Here is a 15,519-nt window from a genome sequence, read left to right on the forward strand (position 1 = left end):
CCCTAATACATACAGATGTACTGTATATGGTGAATAAAGCTGATTCTTGATCCTTGCACAACTCCCAGGAAGATCAACATCATCCTGAACAAAACAGCCCCAGCTGTAACCCCATCGATTGTTCATTCCCTTCACCAGTGGCTATGGTCTGTACCATCTATAAAATGCACTGCAATTATATTCTCTGGCTACATTGAGAGTACACCCCAAACCTGCAACCTCTACCACCAGGAAAAATCAGGAGAGTAGATACATGGGAACACCACCACCACCTGCAGCTTCTCCTCCAAGCCACACACCATCACACCATCCTGACATTTACTAGCACAATTTGTCTTTTGCATGTTGGTTATTTGTCAGTTTTTGCTTATGTATAGTTTTCCATAAGTTCTAGTGTCTTTTTTTAAATTTTCCTGCAAATGCTGTAGTAATACTGTACATACTTTGATAATAAATTTACTATGAAATACACTTCCATTCTTCCATTGCCTGTATCCCTCTTTGATAGGATTGGGGGAGCATCTTCATCAAAAGAACTACAGTGGTTTAAAAAGGAAGCTTACCCCCACCTTCTCCAGGGCAATCAGAGATGGACAGTAAGTACTGGGCTTGCTCTCTGACAGAACAAGGAATTAAAAGAGTGGAGTCTCATTCCATAGATTGTTCCTGCTGTTTTCTTTAAAAAAAATATTTAAAGTTGTTTAATTTCTTTCCTCCTTTTGTCCTCATTTTGACACTGAATACACTGGTTAATGAGAAGGAATGCTGGACCTGTTGTTTTTGAAGTCCCCAGATGTTCCATTAACCTTGCCGTGCATTACCAATTTGCACAATCTGTGACAGGGGCAAAATATTTTGAGGTGTAGGGTTCAGGGAAGATGCAACAGATGGGCACTTTGCAAAATGTCATATTCCAGTGGGTGCCAGCCCATTAAGATTGTGGCAGATTTTGCAAAGATTATTATTATGTGGCCACCTCTCTTTACATGCAAGTTATTGTCTTTCCCACAGCTTTAGTGAACTTAGTGAGCACAAAATGGCAGTGAATAAATGTTTGAAATCAAGAAATAAGTCAAGGGTCAACATTAATTCAGAAGAAGGTACCATGAAAGCACCATGCAAATGACACTCAGATCCAAAGTTTATTTTGTTCACTCAGCAATTCTCTCCTCATTAAAAACCTTCCTTGGATGTGGGGCTTGTGCCAGAGACCAGGAAAACAGCAAGTGTTACAGTTCTATCCAAACTGAGGGAAGAAACATAAATCTGACAAAGTCAACCAGCCATTGGCAATCTGGAAAATCTTTCAGAAACATGAAATTGGGCCAATGTTCACAGTTACTTCAAAAATTAAGAGCTGATAAATTAAATGCAGCATGGATTGGTTAAAGCAAAATTGTAGAAATAAATGGAGAGGGTGAATGAGGTTATGTATATAGATTTTCAAAGGTAGTTTTACACCTACTATAGTTGATTGACTACAACTCCTCCCCAATACCATAATTCCAAGCAAACTCCGAGACCAGGGATTCAACCCCTCCCAACACAAATGGACCCTTGACTTCCTGAAAAATAAACCGCAACCATAAGGAAAGGTGACAAGACCTCCACCGTGATTATCCTCAACACTGGTGGTTAACAAGTTGCTTCCTCAGAACCCCATTTGACTTCCTATACACTCATGACTGTGTGACCAGATACTACTCTAATCCAGCTACGTTCACAGATGATACCATGATAGAGGGCAATATCTCAAATAATGATAAGTTAGAGTACAGGAAGGAGATGGAGCGCCTAGTGACATGATGTCATGACAACCTTTCCCTCAATATCAGCAAAACTAAAGAGCTGGTCATTGACATCAGGGAGGGAACAGTGCACAGACTCATGTTTAAATCAGTGTTGCTGAGGTTGAGCGGGTTGAGAACTTCATTTTTTTATGGATGAACATTATCAATAGGTTATCCTCGTCCAACCACGTGAATTCCACTGCCAAGGAAGCTCCCCTGTGCTTCCTTTTCCTCAGAAGACTATTTTGCATGTTCTCTTTGACTCTAACCATTTTTCCTTGATGGCCCTTAGAAAGTATCCTATCTGAATGCATAATGGCTTGGTATGGTAGTGTCTGGGTTTCCAAGAAGCCACTGAGAGTTATGGCACAGCTTAGCACAACACTGAAACCAGCCTCTCCTCCATGGACTCTGTCTACACTTCTCAATGTTGGTAAAGCAGCCTAAATAATCACTGACAACAACTACCCCAGATATTCTGTCTTCTTCCCCTCCCACAGAGTAGAAGATAGAAAAATCCAAAAAGTACCAACAGACGAGGACAGCTTCAACCAGGCTGTCATGAGACTATTGTATGATCCCCCTAGTATGATAAGATGGCTTCTTGACCTCACAGACTCTCACTATGGCCTTACACCTTATTGCCTACCTGCACTGTGTTTTCTCTGTAACTGAGGAAAAGGATGTTTGAAGAACAGAAGATCTCAGACCTGGCATAGCACCCTAGTCTTCAGGGCAGTAGTGACTCCTGGGTTCACGTCTGTTTCAGACTATCTACAACACTGGAAAAGTACCATCTGCACCAACCCCTCCAATCCATGAGCAAGGTAAGCAAAGCAAGTTTAATGTCCCCTCCTGACCAACATCACTGGGTCAGCTTCTCTGGACAGGCCATATCAATGACAAGCTCCCAAAATGGACTCACTGTACCAAACTACATCACAATGAGTGATAACCAAATGGACAGAGGAAATGTTTCAGGACATTTGCAAAGCTTCCTGGAAAAGAAGTGTAACATGCCTACTGAGCTGAAAAATCTCTGGTTCACATCTGGATAAAATGGAGCAGCATTCCGCGATGGCACGGAGAGGCATGTGTCTCTTTTGATTCAGGTTCAGATTTAATTATCATATGTACATCAAAACATACAGTGAAATGTATCATTTGCATAAACAATCAACACACCTAAGGATGTGCTGAGGGCAGCTTACAAGCATTGCCACACATTTTGGCGCCAACATAGCATGCATACATTGCTCGACTGAACACAGAACATAACAAAACAGAGTACAACAAGCAATAAAACTACAGCAAAACGTGCCCATTTCCTCTCTCTCACTCACACACAGTCCTCCAAGCCTCCAATCTCCAGCTTTCAGTCTCCAGGCTTTGGCCATCAAGCTTCGACTTCCAGACTTCCGATCAACTTTCATGCTTCCATCTATGGTATTGACCTCCTGACTAGCCAATGATGCGACTCCAAAATCCAGGCTCGAACTCTGAACTCACTGACCAATTGGCCATCATGCCTCCTGCTTGTACAGACATCCGATCCCAGATCCACTGATCCTGACATCCATGGATGGCCTTCATCACACATCCACGTTGCTGGACCTGAGTGTGGAGTGGAGGCTTGACCTCTAACTCCTCCATATCACTGCCCTAAACCCTAGCTCCCCTCTCTGTTCTCAAACCACCTCTATGAACTTAAAAAAACAAGTATCAATAGATCTTGATGGAGACCACGGCTTGGTGACACATGGAGGTCCAGTGTGGACAGTGTATCACCTCCCAAGCCATTCGGTATCAACCATGTTCTGCCTCCCTCCGCCTAATCCCACACTTGCCTCAACAGCCATTGTGAAGCCAGAGAACCAGGGTGGAAGTAAGGTCATTCCGAGGGTGAAGGATCATGTTGAGGCTGAATGTCAGTTTGCAGAAGGCACAGGACTCAAATGTTTATCATTACTTTCAACACCGTTTACTACAGGGTGAGTGAATGCTGAAATTGGTAAAGGAACATTAATGGAAAGAAGTTTTATTTACCAGACAGTATAAATGGAACACAGAACTTTACAGTACAGTATAGGTCCTTTGGCCCACAATATTGTGCCAACATTTTAACCTCCTCTAAGGTCAATTTAACACTTCCCTCCTACATAGTCCCACATTTTGCTATCATCCATGCGCTTATCTAAGAGTTTCTTAAATGTCCTTAATATACCTGCCTCTATCTCCACCAAGTGGCAGGCATTCCAGACACTCACCACTCTCCATGTGAAAACTCACCTCAGACAATACCCCTATACTTCCCTGCAATCACTTTATATACTAGGGTAAACAGAATGGAGAGAGACAAAATAAACCTAAATGATCCACCCTTAAAGAAACACAGGAAGGACGAGACCTAGGGATCGGCAGCAAGCCGTGAAGGTGGCTCATATGGATGGTTGAGCTTAACCACAGAGACAACAGGTGCAAACACAGGGTATAAACACTTAGGCCCCATCTGCAGCACTGCACTTAATGCTGGCTCAGCATTACAGAACAAGTAAACAGCCTGAGAGGAGACGTCCAGCTTTCCAGGATCGAGAATGAAGCGTTGCAATGCGTGAAGTCGCAGTCGGCAAGATGATGGGAAGGGATAAAATGAGTTAAGGAGCTGGAAATGTCAGTACCCGGAGAACACAAATAAGGGAAAATCTGCAGATGCTGGAAATCCCAGCAACACACACAAAATGCTGGAGGAACTTAGCAGGCCAGGCAGCGTCTAGGAAAAGAGTACAGTCCACGTTTCGGCCCGAGTTGTCCACTGTACTCTTTTCCTAGACGCTGCCGGGCCAGTTGAGTTCCTCCAGCATTTTGTGTGGGTTGCCCAGAGACAAAGATCTGAAAGGTCACCATGGTGGGCAGGAAGGTGGCACTCGGGGAACACTGGGTTAGCTGTGATCTTGTTAAATAGTGGAGAAGGGCTCAGGGGTGGTGAGGGAGTAGAATCTGCCATAGGGTACGTGGGTAAGTGGTTAGATGGGGTGGTTGCTTCCCACTTGCCTGTTCACAAGGAATTGACGAAGTATAGAAACAGTTGGTTGCTGTTACTGTTTTCAGGCGTGAATGAAGGAGGGAAGCCGCGAGTTACCGAGGAACTGGCACTGGCTGGTTGCCGAGAAAGATTTTCACGGTGCATTAAAACCACGTTGCCGCTGAGTCTATCGCGTTAGCTGCAACTTTCAACGCTGAACCCGTCCGCGGAGACTGCGAATCCAGTTCCGAGCGCGGCACTCTGAGATATTTTAAGTCAAGGTCCTGTGCGGATATGAAAGGTTTTGGAACATCCGTGGCGTGTTCCTTCTGACAGAGAAAACACTGGGCGGACTCAGTCAATATCTGTGAAAAGAGAAAACGTTTCAGGCCGAAATCCCTTCTTCAGAAGCGGGTGTCATCAAGTTAGTGTGCGGAGCAGAGAAGGGGAGGGAATGTTTATTCAATCCACAGACTGCAGACCCTTTCCTCTTTAGTCCCGATGAAGCGTCTCGGCCTAATATGCTCCACGGATGCTGCCTGACCCGCGGAGCTTCTCCAGCATTTTGTTTGTATTTCTCAAGACTTCCAGCATCTGCAGAACCTCTCGTATCAGACTGCCGTGTGTGCGAGTTCACAGTGTAAACTGCTAAATGTTAGAACAGCGACTCCGCTCCAAAATTACCTCTCAGTGTGCAGCCCCTGGATCTCCGCTGGCATCAGTAGGACTCTGCAAACATTTTTTTTCTGTTTAAGGAAGGCTGAGAGATGAATCAAGTGAGCGATATACAAACTACCCGCTTCTGATCCAATGACCCGCCGCACAAACTGCTACCCAACTCGTCGCCCTTTCACATGATGTTTTCCAGTTTATACAGTACTTACCCTCCTGACTGTCTCGGCACTCACTGGCGGAAAGCAAGTCACAGTATTGATTGACACACAAAACAGCAGCGATCCCACGTCCACTCACCATTAAATGCACTACCGCACTGCCAGATTAATTGCGGATACCGCGCACCCGTTCCAATTTTTTGAATTCCTTGGTTACTCACTAACGATATGCGCGGTATTTATAAATCCAGACTAAGTTGCACCGCCACGAAACAAATACCTTTGGTTAATTTCTCCCACGTTCGGCTAAATCTAGCAATGTAGTTGCAACCGGAAAATTACCTTTCGTGATCGCCACATATCCAGGTGAATCTCGTCTCTGCTCATGTCTCCGGGGAACTGAGCATAGACTGGAGAAACCTGTTCCGCTGTAACTGTACACTCCGCCAGTGAGGTGGTGCCAAAGGCAGAGCAAATTCCACTGGCCCGGGAGGCGATTCCACCTCTCGTATCCTTTCCTGGGCCAATAGAATCTAACTCCGCTCTTCCAGGTTTTCCTGCAGTCCCTCCCGAGTACAGTTTTTCCTTTAACCATTTATACCCTCTCACATTCTGCAGTTGATTTCTTGAACAAAACCGAGTTAACCCCCTTATATTTAACCTCAGCTCACTCGCTTGCCAGTCAGAGAGGCACCGATTCAATTTCCGACTGTTTATACCTCTCCATAGATGCTGCCTGACTTCCAGAGTTCCTCCAGCACTTAGTGCGCTGCTCTGGATTCCCGGCATCTGCAGAGTCTCCCGTGTTCATATTCAGCGCACCCAAGCGGGCTCTCCTGGCAGGACGCCAGTTTGGCTAATCGCTCGGACGTTCGTGGGAGGCGATTTATTACCGATAAAATCGTAAACTAAGGAGCCACCTATGGTTATAAATAATCCCAGGTTCTGTTTGACAGAAACTGTCGTGTTTTTTTCTGTTTATCTTTTAATAACTAATACCACTAGCACAGGTTGTTTAGCAATTCTGGAAACACCTAGCAGGTGGGGCAGCATCTGTGGAAAGAAACAGGAGTTTCAGGTGGGAGCTTCATTGTCAGGTCATGGGATCTGTTTCTCTTCCCAGTGTATCTGTCCTGCTGAATGTTTCTGGCATTTAGTATCTGTTTGTTACCATCAGACATACCCAGCTAGAAGGGTTGTATGTGTGAATTTAATTCCCTCCAGAGCTGCTACCTGACCTGCTGAGTTCTTAATGTATCTATAGAAGCCCTTGAGATTCTCCTTCACCTTGTCTGCTAAAGTAACCTCATACCTTCGTTTAGACCTCCTGATTTCTCTTGCATTTCTTACCCCCTCGGATACCTCATTTTCTCCTTCCTGCTATTCCTGGTATGCACTTCCTTCTTCTTAATCAAGGCCTCACTATCTCTCAAAAACCTGTTATCCTTCCCTTTTATTCTGACAAGAACTTACAAACTCTACACTCTCAAAATTTCACTTTTGAAAGCTTTCCAATTACCAAGTATTCCTTTGCCAGAAAACAACCTACCCCACTTGTCGGATCCTTTCTGATACCATCAAAATCATCCTTTCTCCAATTTAGAATCTCAACATGCTCTAATATGAGATCTAGTATCACGTTCCCTCTAGTTGGGACCCAATGTACTGATTAAAGAAACTTTCCTGAATACATTTGACAAACTCTATTCCATCCAGCCCTTTTGCAGTTTTGATGCCTCAGTCAATATGTGGAAAATAAAAGTCACCTACTATCGCAACCTTATGTTTCTCGCAATAGTCTGTGATCTCTCTACAAATTGTGTCATTTGTAATAACAACCAAATGTGATTTACATGACCAGCTGGGTGTTTCCATGCATAATAATGGAGGATTTGTTAGCTTATCAAAATAGAGGGGCGCCCCTTTAGAACAGAGATAAGGATGAATTTCTTTAGCCAGAGAATGTTGAATCTGTGAAATTCTTTGCCACAGGCAGCTGTGGAGGCCAAGTCTTTGTGTATATTTAAGGCAGATTCTTTTTTTAAAAACTTTTTTTATTGAGTGGTTGATTCATTCTTGATTGGTCAAGGCATGATACGGGGTGAAGGAAGGAGAATGTGGCTGAGAGGAAAAATGGATCAGCCATGATGAAATGGGGGAGCAGATGTGATGGGCCAAATGGCCTAATATCTTAAGGTCTGTCAGGGACTTATACTGGAGCCTGGCTGGATAATTCAAATACACACATGTGTGCAAAATGGACATGGAGTTCTATGGGCCAGCGGCAGCAGATAAGTACGGCAACACACTCGGCCACATTGCTTCATTATTTTTGAATCTGTCTGGATCCAGCCGTTGGTGGTGAGGCTGGTATCTATTATTCATCAATAGTTGGAATTGGAAAAAGAATTGGTTTATTGATGTCATGTGCAAGCTACAATGAAAAGCTTGTTTTGCATACTGTTCATACAGATCAAATCATTACACAGTGCACTGATAGAGATCAAGGTAAAACAATAACAGAATGCAGAATGAAGTATAGCAGTATAGAATAGGTAAGCAATAAAGTGCAAGATCATAACAAATTAGACTGTGAGGTCAAAAGTCTATCTTATCATTCAGAAGGTCCATTCAACAGTCTGATAACAGCAGGATAGGAGCTGTTGTTGAGCCTGGTGGTATGTGCTTTCAGGCTTTTGTATTTTCTGCCCAGTGAGAGATGGGAGAAGAGAGAATGTCCAGGCTAGGTGAGGTCTTTGATTATGCTGGCTGCTTTATTGAGGCAGTGAGAAGAATAGACCGAGTGCATTGAGGGGAAGCTGGTTTCTGTGATGTGCTAGGCTATGTCCGCAGTTCTCTGCAGATCCTTTTGGGTACATGCAGAGCAGTTGCCATGCTGTCATTATGAATGCAGTTACAATGCTTTTTGTGGTGCGTTGATTAAAATTGGTAAGGCTTGATGGGGACATGTTAAATTTCTTCAGCTTCCTGACTTTTTGGTGAGCTTTCTTGTCCATGACATCATTGTGGTTGGACCAAGACAGGACTTGAGAAGATGGTGGAGAGCTGCCTTCTTAGCCACTGATACAGTGATGAAGCAGGAAGGCTTCCAGAGGTTTCATCACTAGGAACCTGGGGTGGTCCTCAGCCTGTGAAAACCACCAGCCAGTCTGATGAGGAGGCTGAAGTATGGTGGGCAAAATTGACTGTCTCAGAATGAATGAGTAACATGAGCTGAACAACTGTACTGTGTTGATGGTTATGTCGTGGACACAAACAAACTAAACACATAACAGTGCAGCACAAGAACAGGCCCTTCAGCCCATCAATGTTGTGGTGTGCACTGACAAACAACTGAACCCAGGTGCGGAGGTATGACAGACTCCCATGTAGAGACAGAAACAAGAGTTGCAATTGCAACAGAACATCGACTCAACTGAGCGACACCACATTATGAATCATATGAATCTCCTTGACAGTGCTAATTAGGAGTCCACTTTAAATAATCACTGTATGTGAAAAACCCGTGCCAGTCAAAATATACTTGACAAGCTCAAATAGAAAATGCAAGAGCTTAACGGCTCTAGATAAGACAATTAACAAATACAGTTGCATGAGGCCTGCAGGGCTCATGATAATCAGGTCTGTGTCAACCATAAACACACTCACACTGATCCTACACTGTTCCCATTCTATTCTCTCCATCCATTCTATAATCACTCACCTACACACCAACTCAACATCTGGTGAATGGGAGGAAACCAGGAGTTTGGGATGAATCCATGCAGCAGCAGGGAGAATGGGCAAACTCCATGCAGACAGAACTGGAGGTCAGGAGTGAAGCCAGCTCTCTGGAGCTGCAAGGAAATGGTTCTACCAACTGCACCACTCTATTGTCCAACAAGGCAGAATTTACTGAACATCCATTCTTGGCCACAGTTCTCCAAGTAATCCTGCTATCAGGTGGAACTCTGCCCTGATAGGATTGATGGAACAGTGACATATTTCCCAAGCAATCTGGGGAGTAATGTGGAGGGAGATATTCAGGAATTAGAACTTTCCTGACCAACGAGGCAATGGAAGTCTCAAGTTTGTGAGCTGCAGCCAAGGGAAGCCTGAGATATATGCTGTCTAGTTTGGATCCAATGGACTCTGATTTTACTAGAGTGGATGTAACTTGGGTTTTAATTTGCTAATACCCAAAGCCATTTGTGACCTTAGGACTTCCCAGCAACTCTACATCACCATGCCTGGTATCTTCTGTGATGTTAACAATTGAAAGCCTGACTGACACATAGGGTGACCTTGATAGCATGTACCACCATATTGAGGTACAGCTTCTAACCTGCTTTTATAAGATTATTAAATGTAAGAGCTTCTACAGGTGCTGGAAATCCAGAACAACTCAAGAAGGAAGAACAGCAGATTAGGCTGAATCAGTGGAGGGGAATAAACAGTTGGCGTTTCAGGTCAAGACATTATCAGATTATTAAATAGTTCTCCAGTACAATAAGATGGACTCTTGACCTCACAATCTACAGTGTCCATTATTAATGACCTGCAGTACCTAGGGCATGCCCCTTTCTCACTATTTCTGTCAGGTAGGAGATACAGAAGCCTGAAGGCACACACTTAGTGATTCAGGAACAGCTTCTTCCCTTCTGCCATCCAGTTCCTAATTGGACATTGAAGCTTTGGACATTACCTCACTTTTTTTAATGTACAGTATTTCTGTTTTTGCACATTTTTAAATCTATTCAATATATGTAATTGATTTACTTGTTTATTATTATGTTTTTTTCTCTCTCTGCTGGATTATGTATTGCATTGAACTGCTGCTGCTAAGTTAACAAGTTTCATGTCACATGCTGGTGATAATAAACCAGATTCTGATTCCATGTGCCTTATTATTTATCTGCACTACACTTGCTCTGCATTTGCTATACTATTTTCTGCATTCTGTTATTGGTTTACCTTGTTCTGCCTCAATGCACTGTGTAATGAGTTGATATGTATGAAAGTATGTAAGACAAGCTTTTCGCTGTATGTTGGCATATGACAATAAATAACTAATTTCTATTCCATCTCTGGCTGGATGAGGTCCTGGAGCTTTCATTGTGGGACACGGTGCCATCAATTGGTTCTCTGTAAATGGTTTCACTCACATTGCCCCACATGCCAACTGGAGTGAGTAGTTCATCATTGACTGATTAGACAACAGCTGACTTTCAGCCGCACAACTTTTTTTTGTTCCTGTCTGATATTTTTCCATAACTATTGAATAAGTGTTCCAGAACTGACTATAAGAATAAAATTAAAAGATGTACCTTGGAGATTAGCATCCTTTCTGGAAACTCCAAATAACTTGTGCAGTGTAGGGAAACTACAGAGCTGTCAACATATGACACACATGTCTGGTAGGAAAACATTGTGGAGTATCATTACAAACCCATCTAGCATGTCTCCACAGTGTCCCTGACAGGTACCTGAGTCAATGCGTGTTTCTGTTTGGGGCCCAGAGGCAGGATAGCAAGGCAATGAGTCAAAAGCAGGAACAACGAGCAGCAGCCTGTTTACTCACACCCTACCCTGCTCTGCATTCTTGGTTCCTGTTTGGAACAGTCCTTCATGAACCAATATGATTGCTGATTTAACACTGGAAGCTGAAATGTGTGACCCTCTCCGCACTTAGGAGGTTTGGTGCATTTACTTTAGCCCAAGAGGTCACTCACTCAACCCGTTCTGGTGGCAAATAAAGGCCCTTTTACTTTGCAAAACTAATGCTCCATTTCACAAGGACAGAGGGTATAACTTCTTACCTTCTCCATGGAGAAAAAAAAGCAAAAGAGAACTTCTTTCTTAAAAATAAGTTTTATGTCCAAAACATTATTATTTTGTATTATACAAGTCACCCTGTGTACAAAAAAATACACAAGTACAAAAAAAATTAAGAAAATACACAAAAATCATTCAATATGGAATTCATACCTCCACGGGTTTGTAGCAAATTGCATTAAAGTATATAAGATCGATAAGAAGATAAGTCGAGAGAGAGCATGTTCTGGGTGGTGTGAGTCTTTAATGGTAGGAGGCAGCATACACACCACCCTTTACACATCCTCTTCTCATTACTACCGTGTGGGAACATGTATAGGAGCTTGAATGCATGCCTTCAATGTTTTAGAAACAGCTTCTTCCCCTCTGCCACCAAATTTCTAAATAGACCACAAACACAGGAACACTGCCTACTATTTTTGTTCTCTTTTTTCACTACTTGCTTAATTTTTGAAATACATATTTATTATTGTAATTAATAGTATATTTTATGTACTGTACTGTACTTCTGCCACAAAACAACAAATTTCACATTTGTCAGTGATAATAAGCAAACACGAGGAAATCTGCAGATGCTGGAAATTCAAACCACACACACAAAATGCTGGTGGAACACAGCAGGCCAGGCAGCATCTATAGGCAGAAGCGCTGTCGATGTTTCGGGCCGAGACGTTGACAGCGCTTCTCCCTATAGATGCTGCCTGGCCTGCTGCGTTCCACCAGCATTTTGTGTGTGTCAGTGATGATAAGCCTGATCTTGATTCTGATTCTGGTTCTGATCAGAAAGAACAATTACAAAAAGTGAAGAGAAATAAGAAGCTGGTTCTGCAATTCATAAGAATGAATCTACATGGGCATATCAGACTTTCAAATTTAATGTGTTGGGGGTTCATTTGTATGTAGCAGTCTGTAAGTCTGGCATTTGTTAACTATAACTGTCAAATATTTATACCCTGTACCTATACTATGAAACAAAATTTATTCCAAGTTGTCAGGAGTGCATTTCACAACCACTCTCCCCAACACAACACAAATGTTTTACCTTGATGTACCCAGCCTCACACTGCACTGACACAACCACCATCCCCACCTCCTGATCTCTGTCCCATCCACTTCCCAAAGTATGTCTCTATTTGCTCAACCTACCAATCTCCATTCTTTCCTGAACATTTGATCCTGTGATCCCTCAAGCTTCCTGTCCAGTCCTATACCCCTCACCCAACATCCCCGAGCTTGATCCAGAGCCTTACCCCTATTCCTCACCTGATCACAGGCTCCTTCCTAATCCTCAGCTGACTGTTGGCCCAACCCTGCCTCCACTCCCTTGTACTCATCTATGATACCTATCCCCCAGATGACACAGCACAGACTTAGTCCTCCTCTCCCCTCCCCTCCCCTCGTGGCCAAAGGCAGCCCAATCGGGCAGGAGTAATTTCACACATTCGCAGCTACTAAAAAATTATGGAGGAAATCATTCTCTTTCTAACAAGATTTTTTTTTAGAGTTACGGAATTATAACAGGCCCTTCAGATCCAACAAGCCCATTATGTCCAATTACACTCATGTGACCAATGAACTTACTAACCCATACGTCTTTGTGGGAGGAAAACCCTGTGGTTACAGGGAGAAGTGGAAACTCCTTACAGACAGCTGCGAAATTGAACACTGGTCGCTGGCAATAGTGTCACGCTACTGTGCCGCCACATGGCGATGTTCATTTCCCACTCTTTCTCTCTTAATACTCCCCCAAATTATGTGAACCGTGGTGTCCTTTGTATGCCAGTGTACAACAAAGCAGTTATTATTGACCACAAGGTTTTACCCCAAACAGTCCTGTTTTCCCCAGAACTGCACCACTTAATGGGCCATCTACTTTCTCTGTCTCTGACCCCATCCATCAGTCTGGTTTCCCAGCCTGTGGACCCAGCTCTGGGTCAATCTCAGCATCATCCTAGGACACTGCTACTTTCTCTTGCTGACCACTACTGCATTACAGAGCTCAGTCCAGCCTCCACACCAAGGGAGGGCAGACTTCATCTACAGTCATCAAGATCAACAGAAACCAAATCCATGCTGGCCATCAGATACAAACTGTAATATAGTCCTATTCTGTTCTTCCCATATTCCCATCATCTCCTTTCGGATTCTACCACTCACCTACACATTAGAGACTACTGATCTACCCAGCTTTCAATGTACACCCAGAGGAAACCCATGCAGTCACAGAGAGAAAGTGCAAACTGCACACTGACAGTGCCAGAGGTGAGGATTGAACCCGGGTCGTAGCAACTTTGAGGCAGTGGGGAATCAGCCCACAGTAGGGAATGAAGCCACCAGTGCCAACATTCTCCACAATACAATTCTAATGTCGGTAAGTGTTTCTGAGCCTCTGTCTTCACGTTCAGGACAACAAAGCAGATAGGAAAATCATTGCAGACACCTCCTAATTTGCAAAATGCCTTTTTGAAATCTTCTATTCTGGAAAGCGCTAAAACAAAAACTTCACGTGAACTTTAAAGTTTCTTTTCTTGGGCAATTAAACTGATCGACTATTCTAGTTAGTCATTGCACTGACTAAACACTTTAAACCACTTTTTAAAATGCTGTTTACGTTGTAAATACATGCAGGTATTTATGCTCACTTTATACTATGCCTATCCTTTAACCTCTAACTTTGTTCTTTATATATTCTTTTCAATTATTGAATGTTGTTTTTATTGCATGTCGCAACCTGACCAACACGCTACAGCAAAGTCCTAATACACGCAAGTGTACACTCAGTGCCTGCTATACCTAATAAAGTGTCCACTTAGTGTAAGTTCATGGTCTTTTGTTGCTGTAGCCCATCCACTTCAAGGTTTGACATGTTGTGCCCTCAGAGATGCTCTTCTGCACACCATGCTGTAATGCATGTTTACTCAACGTACTATCTCCTTCCTGTCAGTTCAAACTAGTCTGGCATTCTCCTCTGACCTCTCTCATTAACAAGCTGCTTTTGCTGCTCACTGGATCTGTTTTGTTTTTGCAAGTTTATCCTTTCTCACGTAGGGATACAATACTCCAGGGAGCTGTGTACAATCAAACTGTAGAAAAACTTGCTTGCTTCTATACATGAAACCTTTTGCGATGAAGCCGACATACTACTTGCCTTCTTCACTGCTTGCTGCTGCTTGGTTTTCAATGTAAGGACACCCTGATCCCTACGTACATCAACATTTCTCCATGCCTCTGTTGTTCCTACCTGAGTGTGCATCTTACATTTATCCCATTATAGTGTATTTGGAATGTACTTCCACACTCTCTGAACCACCTTGAAGTCTCTTTCCCTTCTCCTGACTACTCACAATCCCACCCAGGGCTTTGTTGTCAGAAACCTAGAAATGTTACGTTTGGTGCCTTGCTGCATTTGCTGATGAAGGCTGGTGAGTCTGGGGCCCAGTCACAAATCCCTGCAGTACCCCGTGACTCATACCGCCTGACATTTATTCCTGCTCTGTCCTTGAGCATTCCTGTCTGCACTGAGTCACTGGAAATGGTAGCATCACTTCCTTATCGCTGAAACCTGCTGGCAGGCAGAATCAGTCAGCAACTGAAACCTACCTTCGGGTTTGCTCAGTTATGTAAATACAGTAATGAAACTAAAAGCAGCCTGCTGCATTCCTCAAGGTCAGGCAGAGAACTCTTTTGCATGCAGCAAACAAGTTCAACAGTGATAAGGTAGATGAAACTCAGTAGGTTATGGGACTGGGTAAGGTATAAAGTAAGGTGCAGACAGAAACCAGTGAGAATCTACAGATTGGCCCTGCATTTGAACTGCTGCATACCGGGCTGCAGGGGGGCACACTGAAGCTTGGTGCGGCCACTGCAAGGGCTCAGTAGGAAAGGACCACAGTATAGGGTTCTGCTGCTATTACACAGGTATTGTACGAAACTCTGTGCTTACCTTCTGCTCTACTCACTTTATTCTTTTGACTGTGAGGCTATGTACAGACATTTAAGTTTGCTGGCAACACCACTGTTGTTGACGGAATCACGGGTG

General features: G+C 43.5%; 1 protein-coding gene across 7 annotated transcripts in view; it reads right to left on the minus strand.

Annotated features, from left to right (window-relative positions):
- Positions 1 to 15,519, minus strand: part of tmcc3 (transmembrane and coiled-coil domain family 3) — a 148,779-nt gene that overhangs the window by 41,889 nt on the left and 91,371 nt on the right. The window contains exons 1-2 of one of the 7 annotated variants that reach the window (XM_059987761.1): positions 5,988 to 6,084; positions 4,842 to 5,177 (exon numbers count right to left, since the gene is read on the minus strand). The exons of 1 other annotated variant lie outside the window; for it this stretch is intronic. Coding sequence is in view for 1 of the 6 variants with exons in the window: in XM_059987759.1 (XP_059843742.1) it covers positions 5,988 to 6,032 (45 nt within the window). In the remaining 5 variants the exon portion in view is untranslated. Of the gene's footprint in view, positions 1 to 4,841; positions 5,178 to 5,496; positions 5,615 to 5,696; positions 5,825 to 5,987; positions 6,257 to 6,364; positions 6,464 to 15,423; positions 15,444 to 15,519 lie in introns of those variants that run through there. 5 more of the 7 variants (XM_059987765.1, XM_059987763.1, XM_059987759.1 and 2 more) reach the window with 5 other exon arrangements.

The sequence above is a fragment of the Hypanus sabinus genome, chromosome 13, assembly GCF_030144855.1.
Source record: "Hypanus sabinus isolate sHypSab1 chromosome 13, sHypSab1.hap1, whole genome shotgun sequence".
Lineage (NCBI taxonomy): Eukaryota > Metazoa > Chordata > Chondrichthyes > Myliobatiformes > Dasyatidae > Hypanus > Hypanus sabinus.